Here is a 24,037-nt window from a genome sequence, read left to right on the forward strand (position 1 = left end):
TAGGCTTAGAAAATAGCAGGTAAGAACTTTCTTTCTTTCCAGTACCTTCATGCCCGGAGCGGGTATATCTGAAGCAAAGCCGCCCAGCCTTGGAATAAAGGGGGAGCAAAGAGACCAGTGTGCCCTTCAGTGCTTCTTCCATCCTGCGCGGCGAGGCGGCTTTGGGGAGAGGCACAGCCCGCCAGGACAGAGACAGAAAGCTCAGAAAGCCTTCGGAGAAGACAGCCGAGGGCTGCCGTGGCGGACTAGGGTGGGCTTTTTCTCTTCTTTCCTTTTTTTTTTTTTTTCTCCTCCTCTTCTTCACCTGCACTATCCAGGCTGAATCCGGGTGTAGTTGATGTATGGAAAAGAAGAAGGATCCGAGTCAATTTTTTCTTTTTCCTTCGCTAAGCCGAGGGATAGGATTTTAATTATTTATCCACCCGAACCCTCTCTGGGTAAGACGCTGCTGGAGCCAGTGGGATAGTCCTGCTTTGCACAATTATTAAAGAGACTGATCACGTACAGTGGAAGGAAAAGAGGAACCTCCACCAGATCCGTTTTGCCTCCTGTGAAAAAAAAAATAATGAAGGAGAACATTGCCACACTATTGAATTGATTGCTGCCCCCCCCACCCATCCCCCTCCCGACCCCCCCACCCCCCCGAGCCACCACCACCACAACAACAAAAAAAAAAAAAAAAAAAAAAAAAAAAAAAAAAAATCCGCTGGGATCTGCCTGCACCGGGACCTCCTTCGCTCCGGCTCGGAGGTGGATGCATTTTTCATGAGCGCCGGGTGAACAGGTGCAAAGTGCGGCGGGGCGGCCCGGCCCCGTACCCCGGCCCGCTTCGGGGCGGCGTGTGCGTGTCCGTGTGTCTGCCCGTGTCTGTGTGCGTGTCCGTGTGTGTGTGTGTGTGCGCCCCGGCGTGTGCATGTGTGCGTGTGTGTATTAGAAGATTATGGAGAGCAGCGACCGGGACATGTACCGCCAGTTTCAGGACTGGTGTCTCAGGACTTACGGGGACTCAGGAAAAACCAAGACGGTGACCCGTAAAAAATACGACCGGATCGTCCAGCTCCTGAACGGCTCCGAGTCGAGCTCCACGGATAATGCCAAATTCAAATTCTGGGTCAAATCTAAAGGCTTCCAGCTCGGCAACTCGGACGAGGTCAGTGGTGGTGCTGGAGGAGGGAAGCAAGTGCTGTACGTGCCAGTCAAAACCACGGTTAGTAGAGAATTGTCTTCCTTGTTCTATGTCGGCCGCTGCAGCCCGCTCCGGGAGCGAGAGGCGCAGGGGGAGCCGCAGCCACAGTTGGCTCCTTCCTCCCTCTTCCCCCAAGTCATCATCACCATGTTGCGTTTGCCTGTCACATTATACACCGCCGAGGTCTTTGTGGGTCCTTTTATTTAAAGCGATCGTGCGCACAACGCGCCCCGCCGGGTCGGTGTCGTTCTCCTCCTCGTCCTCCTCGTCCTCCTCGTCCCTCCCGTCCCCCCCGGGCCGCTGCGGCGGGCTCGGGGTGTGCTATTGTCCCGCCGCCGCCGCCGCTCCGGCCATTGTGCCGGGCCCCGCCGCCCCGGGCAGCGGCCCCGCCGCCGGCAGGGCTGATGGATGGCGCACGGGGGTACCCTGCCTGGCACAAAGCCAGGCGCGGCGCCGGGCGGTGGTTCCCCGGGATCTCTGTTGGGGTTTATTTATTTATTTATTTATTTATTTATTTATTTATTTATTTATTTATTGCTAGTACTATTTTTATCCTTTTTTCCCCCTTATTGTTATCCCGCAGCCCTGGCGCCGCCGCCGAGCGGCCACGAATGTGCCCGGCTCGGCTGTGAAGCGCCGGCTGCGCTAGTAAGGGGCGGCGGGAGAGAGAGGATGCTCAACAAAGGGAGGACGGGGTTCCGCATGACCGGGGGAAGGGTGTATTTTGTGACACTTTCTGGGGTCGCTGGAGCCCCTCAGCACTCCGTTCGATGCGCTAGGGTAGCGTGGCATCCCCGGCAGGCGCTGGCGTTACGGGCTCGGCGCAGGTCTGACAGCCGGAGAGCTATTATGCTTGGTGGTGGCAGGAGCGACAGATTTTCCTATTTAAGAAGATGGGGACTGTTGGTTGCAAGTAGGTTTTGCCTATTGAACTCTCTTAATGTATCATTATTCTTACTTCTTATGCGCTGGGTCACGCAAGCTAAGCTTCTTTTGTCTGTGCGTGGGGCGGGTGTGGAGGGGGAGCCGAGAAAGGAAACCCGGCAATTAAAAATATTCCTGCCTGGGCATTTGGCTTGGATGAGCAATATTCTCTTTTTTTTTTTTTTTTTCCTGGAGTGGCAGCTTATCCAGACCTAACGGGAAGGTTGCTGGGTGGCGCAGCAAAGGGGGCTTCTTGGAAAGTATTCTGGGTTGGGTTGTGACGTAGGCTGCCGGGGAAATCTGCCTCTCTTTGCCTTGCTGAAGTCATAAACCTGGGCATTCCCAGGGGCTGGCTTGTATTTGCCCCCTTGTCATCAGTGCCGTCACGGCTGTGAGGAGGCAGAAGTGGGAAATTAATTTTAAGGAGATCTTCAATATGAAGATTTAAAGTAAAAGAGAAGCTCTGGACAGTTTTTTCTTTCTCTGTGGTTTTTTATTCACTGAAGTGTTTCAGGTCTGTCTGTAGATTCAGATGATTTGGCAGATCTCTGTTTTAGTGTTACAGGATTGATTGCTCATCTCTGAGCCCAGACAGTACCATAGATACAATTTATAACAAAAAGGTTGCCTAAAGCAGAAGTCTCCAATTAACTAAGTATTTTTAAATATCTCTTCTGGTCACTGAAATAATTATTTTGAAGGGCCAGTGGGCAAGATTGTTTATTCCCAAGACTATTTTTTTTCACTACCAGTTCAAAACTGTAAGCAAATTCAGTCTTTTTAAAAATGTCATTGACTACCCTACTAAATAAAGAGGATACCCTTAATTTTACACAATGGAAATTAAAAATTAAGTGCTTTTCTGGTCCTCTGAAGCATGAGACTCAGTGATGATAAGCTTGTTTATTTTCTCTCACCTTTGCTAGGCCATGAAAGCCTGGAGTCCCACCTTCCATCCTGTTTTCTATTTTAAGGGCACAGAATCAATTTTTATTTTTGTTTTTTCCCACAAGGGATTTCAGTGAGAGGTCGAGCATCTTGCAGGTCTTACCTTGTGTACATTTGTGGGAATCACACTCTTAGCTGTGAATGTCTCTGTATGTCCCTATACATGTATTTATATTTATATAGGAGTAACTCTCTTCATATAGTTTAGCAACCAAGCAGGAATTCTAATAAAATTAGGACTAGTGATGAAATGAAGAAAGGAAAAGTTAGCATGACCTATGTGTAAGCAATTCCTGAATATCTGTATATAACCTGAGCAATGACATATAAACCTTTTCAGAATACATACGTACAATTTCCTCCTGCTGGCCATCAGAAATTTGTTGTCCAACGTAAATGGGAAAAGGGGATGCTCTGCAACATTCAGCTCGGAAAAACAAATGCCAGCCCCTCCTAAACCCATGAATCTGGTGTCACTATCCCACCACAAAAGGCAGAGGAGTATTTGAACAGACCCACAGGGTGGCAGTGGTTTGTATGAGCTGCTGCCAGGGCCGGGGCAGTGCCTGCCAGGCACTGAAGGCTCAGAAAGAACGTGTTTGACAGAACAGGGATGCAGCCCCTGGCACAGAGAAAGTCAGTGGCAAAGCTCCTATTGACTTCAAGAGGTCTAGAATTTCACCCAGATGGGAATGATAAGTTACAGGGGGAAAAAATTGGATTTTCATCAGACAGTAATTGTTGGTAAGCCTTAAAAGCCCATTCTCTCCTTTCTTTAGCTTTTAATTATTATTTAAGAGTTTTTAAAGTTGTGATCATTTTTGTTTTTTCCTCCCATCTCTCCTGGTTATCCCATACACTTGGGCCTGTCCAGTCCTCAGAGACAGCCCCAAAAGATACATACCAAACTGTGAATCTCTCGTTCATCCTCTCCCTCTTTTTATCCATCATTTGATCTCACCATAGGTAAAATTGATTTCAATTTAAAATTAATCACTGCATGAGTGCTCCCTGTTCAATAACAGGACGGATGAAATTACAAGTTGGTCTCTACAGTTATAAGCTGGTCAAAAATAAGCAAATATTCAAATACTTTGTTAGGAATTACTCTCTCCTTGAAGCTTTAAGATTTGCTGCTCAGCTTTGCTGTCAGCCAGAGAGATTTGCTCCTGATGGTGCTGTAATCCACTGCTGCTGGTAATTAGACATCATTACTGCTGCGTTAAAGGGAAAGAGAGAAGGAGAGAGGACAGGCTGGGGCTAATTAACTACTTGATTCTAATGAAAGAAAGAGAGCCTGATAGCAACTGGGAGGTTGCACCGGAACAGGCTAGATGTACAACACAGACTTAATTGAAGCAGGGTGTCTTGCAGCCTCGCAGTAGCTCAGGCTTGGTCTACTTTCATATTCTGTGGGCAGTAGTGCACGAGGTATTATTCTGCTTTTCCCTTGCCTGGTTGATAAGTAGCTCAAAATCACAGGCCTGCCTTCAGTATCAAGTTTAAGCATGCCAGCAAGGAGAATGCATAGATTATTATGTGCTGGCTTAATCTATTTTACGGGCATGGTCTCCTCAAGAGCAACAGGAACAAATCAATTTCTGAATGTTCACATCCCTCTGTGGCCTAGGAGATGCACTTTTGGTCACCAGGCAACAACATTCCCTGCAAAACAGCCATTTTAGGTCCAGAGTGGGACAGCACACAATAAGGTATTTCTGTATGTTTTAGGTATTCCAGTATGCAACCTAGTGAGTATTTCACTTCTGCAACTTTCCAGATTGTTTCTGTCACCATTGTAGGTTTTCTTTCATCAAGCCCAAGCTGCACTTTGTGAAAGCAGTGAAATGATGTCCAGCCTAGACACACTGTATAAATAAAACAGGTTAGGCCAACAAATATGCCAAATGGTTGCCATTGTCGACTTTCAATAAGTGTTTTTCACCAACCATGAGGAGGTATGGAACTAGTATCTCTAGTAAGATATCCTTTCTAACTGTACACACAATTTTTATGGTGCATTTTTAAAATTTGCTTTTTGTGTAGTTTCTTTAGCTGGAGCTACTTATTGGTTGGCAACTTGAAAACAAATTTCTCCTCGCCACTTTCCTTTCTCTGGCTTGATGTTGTGTGTGGGCACAAATATGGACCCTAAAAATTAGTCTTGATTTAAAAAGAAGTTATAACATAATGGCCCAAGCTGTATCAGCAGACTTTAAGCAGAATTTTCCATTAAAAAAGAAGGGCCAAGATGACTGCAGGATAGCTTTTAAGTATAGAATTTACACAGTATTAGCAAACTAATAGAATATAACCTCAGAGACCAAGTTCAGATTACTTTTATGTCATTACTAATTTGAAATTACTCCATTGACTTTAATGATATCGCAGACCTAATGTATGAATTTTCCTGTGTTTTCTTCTATATTTTCCAAATATAAGCAGAGAATGAATTTTCATTCAAAACCAAATTTTGTTTAGCTTAAATCTTTAGATCCTCCAGGAGGATCTGGTACCTCATGGGTTGCTGCTAGCAGACCAGCAAGGCTTTCTGCAGGTGCAGGGCTGTACTACTGAACCTGATTACAGGATTTAAGGCTTAAAATTATAGACCAGTCAGCTCTAAGGAACAGGCTATGTCCCAACCCACCTCTTGTTCTGTTGGACATGAATAATAGTAGATAGATACAGTTTATATTCCTTTTCTTTTTAGATAAATTACTTTGTTTATGAACAATAGAAAAAACCAGATCACAACATAAATAGCTTATAGGTCAAAATTGATTGCTTTAAACTATCTTACATTTAAAATTGTTCATTATTTTAGGGCATTTTGTAGCAATTTGAAAATAAGCATCTCTTTTTTTTTTCATTTCTCCCCATTTTTGTATCCATCCATAGAAAAAAAAAAAATTATCCAAATGTTTGTCAAATGTATATTGGTAGCTCTGTAGCCCACTGAAGTGCCAGCACATAATGGCAGTAAGAACTGCAGAAAGGTGACGCTGAGGGTGAGCTGTAATTTATCCCAAGGTACGATGCTGCGGGAGTTTTACAGTCCCATTAAATGCACCCTCTAGGCTCAGGAGTGGTATTCAAACCCTGCCATATCCACCCTGCTCTAACTGCCAGCCACATTTTCCTTAACCCCTGTTGAGGTCTGCAGTGCTCTGTCTCCTCCCTTTACCCGCAGCCTCTGCCCTGCTGTTTTCAGACCTCCCGATGGAGCTGCTGAGGAGGGATGCTGGTGAATCAGAGAGAGAGTGCTGGAAAATGGTCACAGCAGATGGAACAAAACTGGTTTAGTTGGCAACTCTTAATGCAGGCATTCAGGGTAGTGTTCATGAATAAAGAGAATAACTCTGTCCTGGAATTAAAAAATGTTAAAGCGCCCATATGTAAGATGCCATCTCCACATGCGTGTGTGAGAGAGGCAAAGGGACAGGAGGAGCTGAGATTTCTTAGTAATAATGTTGAGTTGGAATTTTCAAAGAAAAATGAGCCAAGGAGAGCAGATTTTTAAAAACAAAGTGTTTTAATGTTAGAAAATGTTGACTTGACTTTAGAAACATGAAATAGAGTGTAGCAGTGTGCAAACAAAACCTAGCACTGATGTATCCATCCCATAAATACACATGTAATGAGAGACAGGATGAAAAATTCAGTGCTATCACCTGGGCAAAGGCCAGACTTGCAGCTCAAAAGCCCAAATCTTTCCAGTAATCAGAAATAAAACCTCACAGTTTGATTTTCATGCTTGTGTGAACCTTTGCTGAGAAGCCAGAGGTGATAGTGAACTTGTTTCTTCATTCTTACCCTGAGTGTCTTGTCAGTGAAGCTGCACTGGATTTGGTCATGATGCAGGGACTGCTGCTCAGGTGCTCCAGCCCTGATTTTCTTTGGCCGTACCGCGTGCTGTTTCTGTGGCTACGCAGCTATGTGATCAGTGGGAAACAAGCTAGAAGGTTAGGGCTAAAATGAGCTGCTAGGCATCAGTACAGCCTGATGGGACTTTTTCTGATCTTTTCATGGAGAAACTTTCCTTATCCTCTGGGGTGATCACCATTGCTGTTGTTCAATTCTAGTCTGAAAGGAGACAGGATCTGGGGAGACTACACAGAGACACTGCAGGCAGAAAGGGCTTCCCATGAACATGGGCCCTTAGGGGAAGAAGGCTAATGCCAGTGCTGGATGAATGTGGGAGTTAATGATTCAAATTTCATTTTACACTACAAAAATAAATTAAAATTGGCTGACACTGAACTGTGAGTTTGTCTGCTGTTGAAAGGAGGCAACTAGCAGTTGTTAGGTTTGGTCTGAAGGAAGCTATTTGGGTCCCAATCTTCCCCAGTTATGCAGGATACACCTGTTGAGAGTTTGCTGGTAAAAGAGGAACAAAATAAGCAGAGCGTATAAATGAGGTAGATGTGGAGAAAGATCATGAGACAGCGTGGCAGGAAGCACACTCTCCAGGAGGGAGGATCATACCAAATTCTGCAGCCTCCCATGCATCGCAGAGCATCACAGGCATCTTGTGTTCCTTGTTGAGTAGGTTGACTGGTCAACACAATTGCCCAAATTAGTAGAGCTTTACAGGATGTAAAAGATGTTTTTGTCTTGTCTATGTCATTTTCAACCTGCCAGAAGCCTCTCTGACTTTAGAAAACTCAGGCAGTGGTAGCTGGTGCAATGAGAGTTGTTTCCATTGTCCCGCAGGAGTGCTGAAAGTGATCCCACAGCTTGCTTAAATTACCCTTTTGTTCTCTTTAAATAGAAGAGTCTCAAAATTATACAATTCCACTAGCAAGGTATTTTTTAATGGTTTAGGAACATACAATATCCAGGCATTGTCAATATAGAGGAAAGAAATGCCACAGGTTGAGCATTGATCATTTTTTCAGATGCGCATGGATTTTCTTAGCGATGATCAACTTTGTCACAGACATTTGTACAGGCTTCTAACTGCTTATTCAATAACTCTGCCAGCTGCAAAATTTGACAGTTACTGTGTGCATCTGCTGGGATTACAGCCTAGTTGTTGAAATTCAAATGGGGTGTTTGAAACATTTCCTTGTATGTGTAGATACTTTTCAACTTAAGGGGCTATCTGTAGTGAAGAGTTTACTTAATAAAACTGATCTATGTTAGACTTAACCTCAAGTAGAGACTTTTTTCAGAAACAAATATTCTGTAGAGACTTGGAAGGACATCGTTTATCAAATGACCTACTTTTTCCTAGGATGAAACCCATTCAAACTTTTTTACTTAAGAGCCTGTAATTAAACTCCTTAGGGAAAAGAGAGGTTTATGTATTATATTGATAGTAAGGTCTGTGTGTCTGAAGCTTTTGTACTTTTTGTTACCCCAGAGATTTCAATACAAGACATGGATGCTACAACATTTTGACTGTATTTATGTGGTGAGATTACTCGCACTTAAATGACTAATGAATCTAACTCACTGTAAAACTTTTAAATTAATATGACTTGTGATTGCTCTTTTTGTTGCCTCTGGACTTACACGTACCACTACTAATAATGCCAGGTGCGGTTTGTAGAAGACTTTTGTTCAAGGCAGATCCAGAGCTGAAGTAGCTGCCACTAAATCATGACCTATCTGTAGGGTAAAGCAGCATCGTGCTGCTAATCATATTTAGGAATGAACTTTCACTACCCTGAGCTGATAGAAGATGAGTAACAGGCAAATCATTATTCAGGTAATTAGATTCAATAAGAGAAGAACAGCTAAGGTATGGCCAGAGGTTTAGTGGACAGGAAAGATGAGGACTAAAAACACATTTCACAAAACTATTTTTCACTGTATATCTTTCCTGATGTGGGTGATAAAGAAGTATCTATCCTGGGTTTACATTTTTCAGGTGATAAAATTGAAGAATGGTGGGAAATAGAGAAATAAAAAATAGGGGATATTACATTGCAGTGCATCACTGGGACATACACAAATTCAAAACCGCTGAAGAACTTAAGAATGAAGTAACTAAAATACTACTAAAATATACTATTTGCCACTATATATGCCAGTGATACAGCAGTATGGACGAGAATTTACTAGAAAGGGAAAAAACAGGGTAGTAAAGATAGCTCATAGAAATAACAGACTAGTGGACCATATGTCAACATTAAGAAAAAAAATCAGTAAGAGTCATTAAAAATTATCTTAAGTGTAAATATGAACTGGAGCTGGTTGGTGGAACTAGTTTGGATTTTGTGGCAGTTAATGATGTTCTTCTAACTTGTGTTCAAGAATCTTTCAGAAATTTTCAGGTGAAAACTTTGTTTCTTGTTTCCTTCTGAAATGAAACCCATCTGATACAGACTTTATTAAAGCAGGGTTGCAACTTTGGCTATGATGACAAATTAAAACTGATGAAGAACTGGGAAACCATAGCAAGTATTTGAGAGCTATGCAATGCACTCCAGTGTGTGTATGTAAACACACACCCCCCTGCATATATATATGGAAATGCAAATTAATTAAGTCAAAGAAGGATTGGGAGGTAAAATAGGAATATTGTAACAAAGGGGGAAAAAAGGGAGAAATCATGGCAGGCAGAATTCCCTACAGACCATTGCCAGATAATTTACATTTTATGCCATCATGATATTAGCTTTTGGAGAGGAAAAGAAAGAATTCAAGCCTTTCAATCACATCTAGAATATATGGAATTACTGTAATATATAAAGGGAAATATTTAGGAATGGTTTCAAACAAATCAATAAGTGTATCCAAAATGAGCATGGCACATATAACAAAAATCTGTGAAAAGTATAGAGAATAACTTTGAAAACTTATTATTCTCATACATTGGATGGTATGTCCTTGCCTTTAATAGCATTTAGCATTAGTGTATTTATCTCATCTCTAGAAGGTTGCAAGATATGAAAGGTCCATGGAAGGTAACCAAGCTTATCAAAGAAAAAGGGTACTTACATGAGAAGTAGTTAAAATGGTTATATCACCCAAAAAGATAAGCATTAAGAGAAAAAATGCTCAGCAGAAAACAGACATGTAAGAGGTAGAAAGAAAGTGAGAGGAATAGTGTGGTGTAAATACTGGTGAACAGCAGAGAAAATTCAGTCGCTACCCTTTTAAATTCTATTTCATGTCCCAAGGCTCTTTTGACAACCATCTCAGAAGATAAATTCAAAGCTAGGCCATTTTTATAAACCAAAGTGTTGGGAATGGAAAGTGCACTACTGTCCCTAGAGAAACCCTGACTGATTAATCCAAAATTTCTTCCAAGGATTTTACAGGAGCTGTGTGGCTCTCATAAGGATGCAGCATGTTCTTTATGTCGGTTCAGCTTTGCAGGCTGAAGCAGAAGTGAGAACAAGGTCATGTTCCTGCCCTTCCTGCTCTGTGCCACCAGGAGCGAGGGCATTGGTGTGATGGCATGAACTCACTGCCTGGCTCTCACCTGGTGTCTTGCAGCATCTCCCCAGGTACTGTCCCACAGAGCATCTGTCAGGGTGAGCCATGTTCCAGCCCATCCATTCAACACAAGGACAGATTGGTGGGGCATCTTGAAATCCCGGCATCCTCCCATCCTCTTCGACTTTTTACTGAATTATAACACTGCTGGTGGTCTTCATGCTCTTGTTTCATGAATAGCTTAATAAGTTTTAGGTATGTCTTAGGTTGGCTGATGCTGTAGCAGTGGAAAATAAATCGGTCATTATTGCACAAGGCACAGTATTTTGGTTAGGAATTTGTTTATTTACTAATTACTGAGCTCTGAAACATCTTTTGCAGACTCCCTTGCCGTCTGGTACTAGATGGTTCGTTGGTCAATTGGACTGTAGCAGTTTCTGTGGCTTGTTGCTGTGGTGATATCACTAGTCTGGAGGAAGGAGGGAGGCAATCAAGTTTCTGAGGTCCAGCTCCATGTGAACCAGTGCATGAGATTGTTGTGGTTTACACAGAAAGTTTGCAAAGAGCTACCCCTGGTTTACAATTTACTGCATTTGTGGTGAGAAGGAATGTGCTGCTTTCACCTTTGTATTTTTGTCTACCTGTGTCAGCTTTTCGAGTGTGTGTATTTGTGGAGACAATTACCAAACCCTTACTGTTTTGGGAAGAAAAGAAAAAAGAGCAGAATTGTTAGAGAGTTAATGACGAATATGAGAGGAATTAGCTCATTCAAATGATGACAATTTCTGAAAGACTTTGCTTTTTGACCCATTGGACTAGGAAGTATGGCATATATTTAATTAGATTACTTGTCCCATTGCATTTCTCAAGAAATGGCAGTGGAAAAGGAAAAAGAATGTAGCTCCTTCCTTCCTCCTTTAATCTAGACATAGTCATAGTTTTTTTTATGACATCTTTTGATAACCTTTACCTTTTTATATTCTGAGAGTTCAGTAAAGCCCCCTGGTTATGGTTGCTGTAATACTGAAGTATTTAATTTTTACTCAGCAAACAGTCAGCATTCTTTTAATGAGTGCTATATTTGAATGCCAGTCATTCATCTAAAAGCTGTAGTTCAGGAAGATCTCATCTATTTATCCATTTTTGTCTCAATTTGGGCTTATCCAACAAGGAAATGGGATAGTAAATTCTGTATGAATGCAGCAGCAAAAACCAGAATTCTCAAAAGGACATTTATTGTAAACTTCTTGCACAATGACCCTGTGTATTTTGGAAAACTTACACAAATCCTCTGCCACATCTTACTAATGTAGAAGGCCCCATTATCATTGTTTTGGTGTAACTGAGAGTTGAACTCGGCATACAGGGAGGTTTCAAATAGTTAAATTTGCATCCAAGCAAATTATAAAGCAATATAAATAAAGCTAGCTTTGGAAGTGAATAAAGCTAGTTAAAACAAGACTATTTTCTTCTTTTTAAATTGCCCCTCTCTATAGGAAATTTCAGTATTATTCTCTTCATCCCAATTTTGGCAAGATGCATTAAACTTCTAGGAAACTATGGAACTGAAAATACTTTTACCTGGACTCCTAATTGAATCTTACATTTTGAACTGGAAGCAAAAGGACTGCTTTCAAAAGCTGAGTAGGAAAAAGCATTCCTAAATAGGAGAAAGCAGGTCAAATTTTATTAATAAGTAGAACATTTCAATTAATAGAATTGTAATGAACTATGTATTTTTTCTGCTTCTTATCATTGAACTTTAATGAATTTATAGGTAATTACAAGATTTCTTTTTTAATAAATTTAATTTTAATGGATGCAAAGTCAGGAAAATTTTCACATATACAGACTTCAAAACATTCAAGAAATTTGCATTATCATTCTTGCTGTAATTTAAAAGCAGGCAAATAAGTAAAGTACAATATAGATGATTAAGTGATAATATTTTAAAATAAATTAGTATTTTGCCTAATAGAGCCAAAGAGTGAACCAACAGACCTACAATAAAGCTGAAAAACTGTAGCTGAAGGAAGTTGGAAGGAGTTAAGCCAGTGACATTTGTGAGGTTCGAAGGACCCATCCTGTCATCCTAAATCATGCTGGGTGAAATCCCCTCCTGGGACAGGACCAGCAGAAGGTCTGTGAGTAATTCTTAAAAATTTTCTGGAACCAAGGTTATGCCTTTGTTTTGAAGACATAATGCAGCCCCTGGCTGGTGCTTGGGCTTTGCAGTGGTCAGTGCCTGAGGGAGGAGTCCACCTACAAACCACCGCCCCCATCAGCTGGTGCTGGCTGACTGGGTAGCAATGACTGAACTCTCAAGAGATCACATCTAGATAATATTTTTTTCTATTTGTGAAGAATAATTTATATGTCAGAACTACCTGGTTTTGCCAAGGTAAATTCCGATGTGCTAGAGACCGATGCTTAACAAGCATATAGAGAAGTTTATAAAATGTATAAGAATATCGAGAAAGGTTTAGTAACAGCAAGGCCAAATCCATCTCTAAAATAACAACAAGGGCACCCTGCTCCCACCTCCCACCTCTTTGGTTATAATCTGCAACATTGGAGTGCACTCAATGCAGTGCACTGTGCAGACACCTCTCTGTTGTAGAAATCCCCAAGTCCTGATTGTTAAAGGAGGAATAAACCAAACCAGAGAAGGAGCTTGACTTCAATCCTTTAAGCCATACATATATTTAAGTCAAATAAACGAGCCTCTCCCACCAAGTAAACACACACAACACATATATTCACCCTCAATTACAATGTTGAGGTTGTTTGGTTTCTTGTTTTAAAATAATCTCCCTTTTCCATGGATATTGGATTAGGACATCAGCTAGGAGGTGAATTCTGATCTCTTTCTCTTTTCCCTGTCTCTTTGAACTATATTTGCATTAGAGCAGTCCTGCTCCTAATAAGAATGGAAGGAAAGTGAGATGAGAGAGCAAATGGAGTGAAGTGTTAAAGCCAATCAAGTAAAAACAAACTTTGGCTTAATAGCTTCCTATGAGCTGATCCTTAAAGCAAGAAAGTCAGCCTTGGAAGAGATGGAGTCTGACGAAAGTAAAATAAGCCTAGAGAACACATATTACACATTTCACAGTAATAATAATAATAATAATAATAATAATAATAATAATAATAATAATAATAATAAAGCTAATGAAATAAAGCAGGCAAAAGAAGACTGATGCTTTCTGTTAACTGGGTAGCAAAACTACTCCTGATCTTCAAAAGTAGTATTTAAGCAACTAGGCATACCTGTCAGCTACCTAAAAGCACAGAACAACCTCAAGATATTAACTGCATAACAAAGCTACCAGGAAAATGTGTGGAAGATGAAACAATTTTTTTGGAGGGGCAGGGGGGGAGGCACAGGGGGAAGCATTTTCTCAAGGAAATTTGATATCAGCAAAATTTTGGATAAATGTCTATTCCCAACCATTTATCCATTTATTACAACTTGGAGTCTCTTAGTCAACAGTTAGTTCAATGAGTATCACAGCATGATGTAGCAAAAAGTAGCTAAGCAGAATGTTGCTAGACACGAAAAAGCTTTTAGTTACACAAATAGGCAAACAGTTAATATAGGTACCAGATACACCTGGCACTTTGAATTTGGACGTATTTACCATTGTGTTATAGCCCCAATATCTATCTGATGCCCACAGTGTGTTTTCCTCAATCCTTGTCATTTGTCTTTACTGCTGCAGTTTATTATTTACTAATAGGCAGAGAACATTTCCCCCCCCACACCCCCCCCCCCCCCCCACCATGCTGCCTTTATTTCCAGACCTCGAGGCCTGCTGTTTCTCATTTTGAATTCCAATCCAATGGCAGGTGCCAAGATTCAGATGTATGTTATCTAGGGGCAGGAGGATCAGCCGGTTTTTGTGGCATCAGTCGAACTGAACCACTCCCTGTGCTGGCTGCATTTTAATATTTTCAATCTTGCTTTGGAAGGCTTGCTATTTTGGTGAGAAACCAAATGCATTCAAAGCTGCACACAACAGGAGATCTACAAATGGGTTTCTAAATCTAGGCTTCTGTAAAATTAAAAAGCCAAACCAAAACAGAAGAACACTTAAACACACATAACTGAAGAATCTATTAGGTCCAGTCCACCCACAACCATCTGGAACACGAAGTTATCTGTGGGATTTGTCCAAACAAAACTTTGGACAAAACATGAGCAGAAATGAGGTGAAGAAGTTGAGCAGAAGTAATTTTTACATAAATCTTTTAAAATGTCCAAGACCAAGAAGGCAAATTTTAAGAATTGCTGAATGATATTACCATAATAATGTGAAATAGACCATTTTAAAGGCAAAAAGCTGTTCCCACTGAAGTCAATAGCAAAATCTCACTGACTACAATAGTAGTGGGATTGGTCTGCTAAGTAGCAAACCATGCTTTAAAAAAATCAATACTTCAATTTTACAAGGTAATATGGATAACAGTATAGTTGCCTATTATCAGACCCCATAGTCTGTGGATTTTATCTCTCTAATAATGGCAAGGTTTAGCACCTATCTCATGAATCATTGAGAGGAAAGACATAAGCCATTTCAAAGCATTTCCCCTGCCCCAGCCGAGAAAGCTCTCCAGAGGCAGGACGCGCTGCGCCGAGCGTGCCTCCATCAGCGCCGTGCAGCAAGGATTAGACTGAAATGAATGGCTGCCTCGTTCGGAAAGAAAAAATAGCATTAATCGCTGTGGAGCTCGGGGTAGCGTTTGATGCCCAGGGCTTCCATCCCAGCCCTTCCTACTGCCAACCATAGACAGAAATGCCCCGAAATGGGTCAGGTTTTCGTCTCAAAAGCCACTGATTAAAAAAAAAACAACAACAACAAACCAAAAAAAACAAAACCAAGAAAACAACAGAAGACCTTTTTATTTTATATTTTCCTTTTCACGTTTCAAGCATTGCCGCGTTCTGATCCAAAACAGATCTCTATCCCATACCTTCATCTTTACGCCGAGGCTATACATAGATTTTAACAGATCTAGAGATAGACTTTGGGGAAGGGAGTTGATTTTTCCCTCTCCGGCCGCACCAGGGCAGCCAGACCGCTGTGTGTTTGTTCCCTGGAGTCCCCAGGGGGGTTGCCGGGGTCCCTCGGCTGCGGGGCTCTCCGCACGCCCCCGGCAGCGGGGTGTCCCCCCGCGCCCCGGGAGCGGCGGAGGCGCGGTGACCGTGACTCCATCGGACATAATGAGCGCGGCGGCTCGGCAGACATGTCCCTCACCCCTCCCCCTGCAGCCATATGGTGCCGTAAACAGCCGTGCGGGGACGGGGTTTTGTTGTTGTTGTTGTGTGCGTGTCCCCCGCCCCTTCTCCCCGCGGGTGTCCCCGCGGTGCGGCCGGGGCTCCCCTACGCCTCTCCCCGGGCGCACCTCGCCGAGGATGGGACGGGGAACGGGGGCGGCTGCGGAGGGACCATCTGCCGGGCCACCCCTCGGGGACCTGCGTCCCGGGGTCCCCCCTGGGGAAGCGGCGCGGCCGCGACGCCAGCTGGGTGCGGGGGCTGCCCCGAGAAGGGGCACAGCCCTCGCCCCTCTCCCAGCCCGGTGCCGGCTCCATTAATTGATTCAGGGCTCGGGCTGGCATTGAGGGCACGGGGGAGGGGGAGCGGGGAGAGGGTGCGGCTGTGCCGCCATCGCCTCCCCCCGCCTGTTCCTATGGAAACAGTGCAATACCTCCGGGACACACACACGTATACACACACTCACACACACACACGCACACACACCCTCACACCCCCACACCCGCTCCTCGCTCCCACTGGCGGGCGGGGGGGCCCGGCCTGGCCCGGCCACCGCGCCCTCGGCAGCGCCGTTCCCATGGCGACGGGCTGCGGCAGCACCTGTGCGGCCATGGCCGCCCCCTCGGCCCGCTCCCCCCGCGCCTGCCGCATCCCGGGCCGAGAGGCTGTGCCAGCCCTCCAGGGAAAGAGCTGCGGGTGGCTGCGGCGGGGGGCGGATTTCGTGCCGCCGCGGTGGGCACAGACAGCCCCTGTGCAGCCATCAGCCTGCACCCAGTGCGGGCAGGGAATGCTGTGAGGTACAAGGCAACATCGTCTCCAGTTTATTTTCAGTGCAATGAATGCCCTGTGCCTGCCTGGCGTAGTGCTTGCTGCAGGTACACTGGGGATGGATGGGTGATAGACTCATGGAATGTTAAGGGTTGGATGGAACCTAAAGATCATCTACTCCAAACACCCCCTGCTATGGCCAGGGACACTTCCCACTAGACCTGGTTGCTCAAGGCCTTATCCAGGCTGGCCTTGAAAACTGCCAGGGTTGGGGCATCCACAGACTCCCTGGGCAACCTGTTCCCTCGTCTCACCACCCTCACAGTGAAGAATTTCTTGCTAATACCTAACCTAAATTTCCCCTCTTTCAATCTGTACCCATTGCTCTTTGTCCTGTCACTACGGTTCCTGATTGAGAGCCCCTCTCCAGCTTCCATGTAGGCCCCCTTCAGATACTGCGAGGTTTCCACGCAGCTCTCTCTTCTCCAGGCTGAGCAGCCCCATCTTTCTCAGCCTATCTTTGTAGGGGAGGGGCTCCAGTCCTCTTATCAGTTTCATGGCCCTCCTTTGGACTTGCTGGCGATGCCCTCCTCTGTCAGAGGAGCTGTGTGGGCAGCCATGGATGGGTTTCAGTGCCAGCCAGCCCTGTTCCCTTGGTGCTGTGCATGAGTGCTGGTGTGTGTATGCAGTGATACAGCTGGTACCTATTGCATTGAGCTGTCCTGCACACCTGCAGTGCACTTGCGCCATGGCCGTGTAGCCTGCGGATAGCACAGGCCTTGGGAACTATGAGCTTGGCTTAAGGAAGCCCTTGACTTTAAAAACAAGCCCCAAATGTAAGAAAATTCACCATGATGCCACACAAGACCCTGCTGTGCAGCGTCACGGCAGCTACAAATACTTGTTGTAAATAGCAATGTGTCGTGGTTGGTGAGACTTCAGGTGCAGGGAATGGAAATAAAACCTTGTGCCACTGTCACTGCCAGTGTTCATTGTTGCTTTCTGCTTTTGCCAGAACCCGCCACTTGAGACATGACTTGCTACCAGCCTTGGTGCTTTTTTACCATGTGCAGGTGGCTGTATGATGTGTAGCATAGTATATAGTTACAGCTGTTGCTGAAAATAGTGTTGGTCCATTTTCGGCCCTCAAGATATTGCACTGGCTATTACAGGCAATAAAAACATTTGCATATGGTTGTGATAGGAAAACATGGACTTGGGCCCCTGATATGCAAATATTATGATATATTTTGAAGCTAGGTCTGTTCCTCTGAGGAAGACTCGTGGGTCTCTTCTGCCATGTAGCTGGTGGGGCAGCCCAGAAACTGGGGAGAGTGGGTACATAGGAGGAATGTCTTTAGCCTCAAGTACTAGAAGAGGTTTCTCTTTTAGCCATAACAAGAGAAAACTGTTTTTTATCAGCTTCACTAAAGACTAGACTGTGTAGCATAGAATACAGCTGGAGGACTCCTTTTTTCTTTAAGAGAACGCTTCTGGGACCTAAAAGTTAGTAAAATATCTGACCAATAGTAATATCATGCATGAAAATAAAAATTTAATTGCTTTATGAAAAACTAACCAAAAAACTGTATCTGTATCCTTAAGATGTCAATGTCAAAAAAGATCAGGACACTTTCTTTTTCTCTATAGGTGCTAAAGTAGCTCAAAAATGGAGTCTTATCAACTGTTACTATTTCATTGTGAGTCCCATGGTATTTGTAATTTTTTTCTTTTAAAATCCCATCTCCAGTCAAATGCTTGTGAAAATTCTACTTTTGTGTGAAAAAACTCCTCATACAAAAATCCTTTAGCAATCCCCACAGCTGTATAGAAAAGATTGTCTTAGAAACAACTCCCTGTCAATTCTCAAAATCTCTCAAGGACCATGGATATTTCATTATCAGCCTTTTGATTGATGAGTATATAAAGTGTGGGTAGTTAGTGTGGTTCTAGAGACTGTTGATTTATTAATGAATAAATGGTCTTGCAGGCTCATGTTTGAGAACTTCCACTTTAAACTCTGCAAATTTCTCAAGTGGACCCTGTAGACTTAGAAACCAGGAAATAAAAAAGCAGGATTTTTTTCCTAAATTATAAGATTTTCAGGGCAATTTAGTGATTTTCCATACCCTATTTCATTAATCCAAATATCAGTTAAGTAATTATCCTTAAAACAAAGTGAGAGAATGAAGGATATAATTTGAGCAGAATCCTTTCAACATAAGGTCTAGTAAGCTCTTTGAAAAAAAATCAAAAGGTGATCAAAATAACAAAACCAGACAAATTTAATTATAGAGATAAGAACACTGAATACATCTTAAATTTTATAAAACTTGGCCTCTTAACAGAGGAGTCTAGAAGGTTCGGTTTCAGAAGGTTGCAAACCAGATTGTAAAAGCTAACCTGAAAAACACTATGCGAGTATGCTGCACCATAAAGCAAGGTCTGGAGAAGGAGAGCATTCTAGTACACTTGCTGAAGACCCTATTTCCCAGGTCCCATCTCACTGGGAGACATTCCTTCTGCTGCAACACAGCAGCACAAGAGGACCAAATATGAAAGCAACATCAATGCCGTTGTTCTTTTGGCCTCTTAATAGTAATAGGTTGACTTCTGTGGGACCAAAAAAGGAAAATAAATTGCTACAGTAGCTACAGCACCAATAACTCACAAGGATTAATTCAGAGAATTGATACAGAATCAGTTGAGTTGGTCACAGTCATCATCCCCAGTCTGACCAGCAGGTTGAGAGAGGTGACTCCACCCTTCTGCTCCGCTCTCATGAGACCCCACCTGAAGGGCTGTGTCCAGGACTGCAGTGCACAGCACAGAAAAGACATGGATCTGTTGGAATGGGTCCAGAGGAGGGACATGAAGATGACTGGGGGGCTGGAGCACCTCTCCTACAAAGACAGGCTGAGAGAATTTGCACTGTTCAGTCTGGAGAAGAGAAAGCTCCAGGGAGAGCTTATTGTAGCCTTTCAGTACTTGAAGGGCACTTACAGGAAAGATGGACAGTGAGTTTTCACCATGTCTGTTGTGACAGAACAAGGGACAATATTTTTAAACTGAAAAAGGGCAGATTTAGATTGGACAGGAGGAAGAGATTTTTTACAGTGATGGTGATGAGTCACTGGAACAGGTTGCCCAGGGCAGTGTGAGTGTCCATTCCCAGAAGCGGTCAGGGCCAGGTTGTATGAGGCTTTGAGCACCTTGATATGGTAGAAGGTATCCCCATCCATGGAAGGGGGATTGGAACTAGAGTATCTGAAGGTCCTTTCCAACACAAACCGTTCTGTGGTTCTATGATTCTGCCTCTGTGACTCATGATGCTCTGTATAACTGAGTTCTGGGAAGGATGAAAACAAACAATAGGGTGCTCAACTGGACACTGTTGTCTTAATTGATTTTTAAAAAATTTCAGTAAATATACAGGCTGAAACATACACTGGATGGAGAAGGAACGTATATAAGCTATGAGCAGAAACAAGGTGGCAAAAAAAAAAAAAGGGGGGGGGGAAAAGGAGCATCTGAGCAGAAAATCTAATAGGAAAAATTGAAATGGAGCAATGCTTTTTACATCAACATCCAAAATCTGAGTGAAATACAGAAAGATTTTTTTGTGGTATCATCAGAAATCCTAAAATGTATTTGTCCAAAAAAAAAAATTGAGTAAAAAATATTCCTGATCCCTGGGGGAGAGTGTAATGATGGCATTGTGTTGCGAAGTACTCTCAATTGGCAGGTTACTGTTAGAAATGACTAAACAAGATGGAAAAAGGGCAGTAGTCAGGAATAGATGGATGGCATAAAACCCCAGATACAGAAGGAAACCCCAACCTAAACTCATTGTATCAGCTGCTGACAGCTACCTCAAGGGTCTGTTCATTTTTCCTAGGCTACATTTAGCAGCTTGCCATGGCAGTAAAATACTGTTGAATCAAATTGAATTTAATTTCATGTATATGCCTACATGAAAACCAAGCACACATATTTACCAGATGTGCAGCTGTGCCTGTTGTCTCCCCAGAAAGCAAATTTCAGGATACATGTAGAATACCCCCAATGAAAAGTTATGCTAGAAATTATTTGATTTGACAGGAAATTACTGTGTCATTTCCTTTTAAAGGCTGTAGCACACAAAATCCAGTACTGTAATAGGCTATTTGCACAGAACAGAACAGAGCTTGCCTGTATGGTCTTTTAAAAATCTTCTTGGTGATCCATGCTGGTTTGGCAGCTGTAGACATACAATTTTGAATTTAGAGTTTACTTACAACTGGCTTGTATGTGGTTTGGGTAGCCAATGTGGTTTGTCAATAAAGTAATAACATATTTTTCTTAGAGCAGGCAAGGCTTAAATCATGTAGATGAAGTACACACTCAGTCCTCATAGCTGACTCTGTTAGTGCAAGTGTATCGAAGCCTTTTCAGTCATTTTGCAGTGAGTGACTCCTATAAAGTGCAAGCAAATGAGTGGGTGTAATATATTTACAAAGAGAGACACGTGACACAATAATTTCTACTACACTAGCAGCCTTGGTTTTACTAAATGTTTCGCAAAATATGTGTTCTCCTGCAGTGTGTCTTGGGAATTGTAGTCCAGGAAGACTCAAACCTGACATAAAGAAATGGTCAAAGTTTGAGATAACCAAATTGCTGCTTCTTGTAGATATAGCAATTTATCAGAAGATGCAGTTAAATGTTGAATCAATGCATAAAGGAACAAGATATGCATTTGAAAATTCAGTCCTTGCTAATGTTTTGTTCAGCAGAATAAAAACATTGCTGTTCATATTGTCAGCAAGATGAAAACAGATGTTGACTTTCCTTGTGAGATAAATTTGAAGCTAACTGAAGTCTAACTGTAGCCATCTCTGATGTGTATGTGAAACTATGATCTCTGCATTTGCTGAGGAATGAAAAGTGATGATGGTGTGCCCCTAGTCCTTTGCAGGCTAAGCATCATTTTGGAGAGAATAGGACGATTTGGAAGATTGAGCCACAGTTTATCAAAATCAACATTACCCTGAGATTAGCTATGATGGTTAAAGCATGCTGTTAATATTTTCAGGGTTGTGATCCCTGTAGAGGCCATTCACTTTAGAGTTGAACTTGACGATCCTTGTGGGTGTTTTCTAACTCAAAATATTCTGTGATTCTTCAATGGGATTTTAAATTATGCTATTATTTGTGAAGAAAGAATGTGCTGAACCCCTTGCAAGGGGAGCTATTTTTGGCAGGAGATGAAATTGGGCTCCTGGAATTGGGAGATAAGCTGGAAACAAGGCAGTGACATGACAAAGCCTTAGGGAGGTGATCACCTATTTCTCACTGCCACCAAGAGGCCCTTGCTAACTCCTTCTTAGCAGATATGATCTAGTATGACAGAGGAACTTTATTCTCCTGTGAGTCCTAGAGAGGGTTAGTGTCGTGCCTGTGCTCCAAGTGAACATAACTAAGAAACAGCAGCACAGCAGTGTGTAAAACTTTTGTGGTGGGCTTTTGGCATAGGCTCAGCCAAAGTTTCTGTATTTACCCCTACTAGTCTGTAAAATAGTGTCTCAGATGAAATCTAGATCAGATGAGTGATTTATGACAAGACTAGAAATAATCTTGTGAGAAACGGGAGACAGTCCCTTTTCTGTCAGGGGTAGACTAAATGACCATTTGATTTTTCTTTCATCTGTCCCTAATTTTCTATAGTACTTTTCAGCTTAAGAGATCCCAAATGACAAATTCAAGCTAAACTGTCAATTACAACCAGCTCTGGGTTGGTTGGCACATGCATCAGTCAAGTTGTACATGTGAATGTCATGAGAGGAAGAGAACTTTATTGCCAGTACTGAAGGCATCCAAGTGCTGTGTCCCATTGACTTAATACAGCCAGTATATGCAGGCGAGTGAGAAAATGCACAGGTCACTTAATACTGGTGAGTTAAGTTTTGATAGAGTTTGAACACAGTAGTTTAAGATATTGGGAGACAGATCATCAAATTCTTCTGAATTTCATGAATATTGTAATCATTATACTGTGTTTAGAATATAATTGAATTTTAAACCTGTGTTTCAACTCTTCTTCCTGTTCTTATAAACAGCTGAGGAACGTAAACTTTCTTCTTTTTATATAAAGAGAGAAAGTTTAAGTAAGGATGTATGCTCACAGAGAATTGTTAATACAGTGTTTGGTTGATGTTTTGAGCACAGAATTGTACTATTAATTACAAAGCTTTGTACAGTTTGCATATTACCCATTGTAGGTATGACAAAATAAGCATGAATTTTATTAGAGCAGACTGTTTCATCTGCATATTCTCTTTTCTTTCATCAATGGTACTATATGTATACCGGTATTATATATCATATATATAATATCATATCATATATCATATCACATAATATCTTATAAATATTTGCATGCAAAGCTTAGTGTATGGTAGTAAATTCATGGGCATGCTTGGATTAAGGCAGAGACTTGCAAGCATCTCACTAATAAGGAGTCTTCAACTTACAAATACTCTGATTCCCTGTCTTTCATCATGCATCAGATGTTGGGCAAATCTGCTTACCCACTTATTCAAAACACCAGTTCTTGCAGTATTGTTTGGCTAATAATGGTCCCCTTCATTATTTGGCTCTTCCCTTAATTCTGTTAGAAAAATAATTGGGGTGGCGGGCAGCATCATTAATGATCAGAAGTGGGATGAGAGAGGTATCTCTTACCTACACTAAAAAGAAATTAGATAGCTAATATCTATAAAAATTAGGAAGCTGAATTTACTCAATATAACAGAATTTGCAAAGTCAGTGTTGTAGTTACCATTGTTTTGAACTGTTTGCTGCTCAGGCATTTTCCAAATTTGATGCAGAAAAAGTTCTGAGTAAGATTCATATGACTGAACAGCTAACCTCTTTCTAGTATGAATTTACAATCCAGACATTGTCCATTTCAGTTTCAGAGCAACATAATAAAGGAAAATTATTCCATTTACTCTCCCATTTAATAATCGATGGTAGATGTGCATGTAAGATAAAACTGCAGAACATTTTTAAGAAAATTCACACAGAGGCTTTAGATGCAGCCTTTTGAAGAAGGGCACTGCTATACAGTAAAGGCCTGAACGAGGGATACAACAAACAGGAACTCATGGAATTTCACTGCCAGTGGCATAACTGACACAGATTTTGATTTCCAGCCCTCTGGTGAGTGTTGGTGCCTAGGCATGCCTGAGAGAGCATTCGCACAGTCCCTGTGGAAATTGCTAGCCATAAATCTGTTTAAGCCTTGGAAAAAGTGTTTGGACTGCATGAGGAGCTACAGATGGAATAAGAGAGGAGCAAGGGGGAGAAAAAGTAAAAGTAGCAGGGAAAATGCATTTTATCTTTGTGCTTCTGTAGAAGAAGAACCAATGTCACTCCCATGAACATTTAAGCAGAGTATTCTTGCTGCTTTAAGAAGGGCATCAGAAAAGGCAAGAAAGACTTTGATTCATACAGTGCTTATTGCAAGGTTGATATATCTTCTTCAGAGAAAAACGGAGTT

The 24,037-nt window shown here is 42.3% G+C and overlaps 1 protein-coding gene across 3 annotated transcripts in view; it reads left to right on the forward strand.

Moving 5' to 3' along the window:
* Nucleotides 1-940: 940 nt before the first annotated feature.
* Nucleotides 941-24,037, forward strand: part of NOL4 (nucleolar protein 4) — a gene marked incomplete at both ends in the record, with an annotated part of 183,696 nt that continues 160,599 nt past the window's right edge. For 2 of the 3 annotated variants that reach the window (XM_084203142.1, XM_084203143.1), the window contains one exon: nt 941-1,207. In XM_084203142.1, coding sequence (XP_084059268.1) covers nt 941-1,207 — 267 coding nt within the window. The remainder of the gene's footprint in view (nt 1,208-24,037) is intronic. The other variant, XM_084203144.1, reaches the window with a different exon arrangement.

Source organism: Fringilla coelebs, assembly GCF_963513975.1.
Source record: "Fringilla coelebs genome assembly, chromosome: 1".
In the NCBI taxonomy this organism is placed as follows: Eukaryota; Metazoa; Chordata; class Aves; order Passeriformes; family Fringillidae; genus Fringilla; species Fringilla coelebs.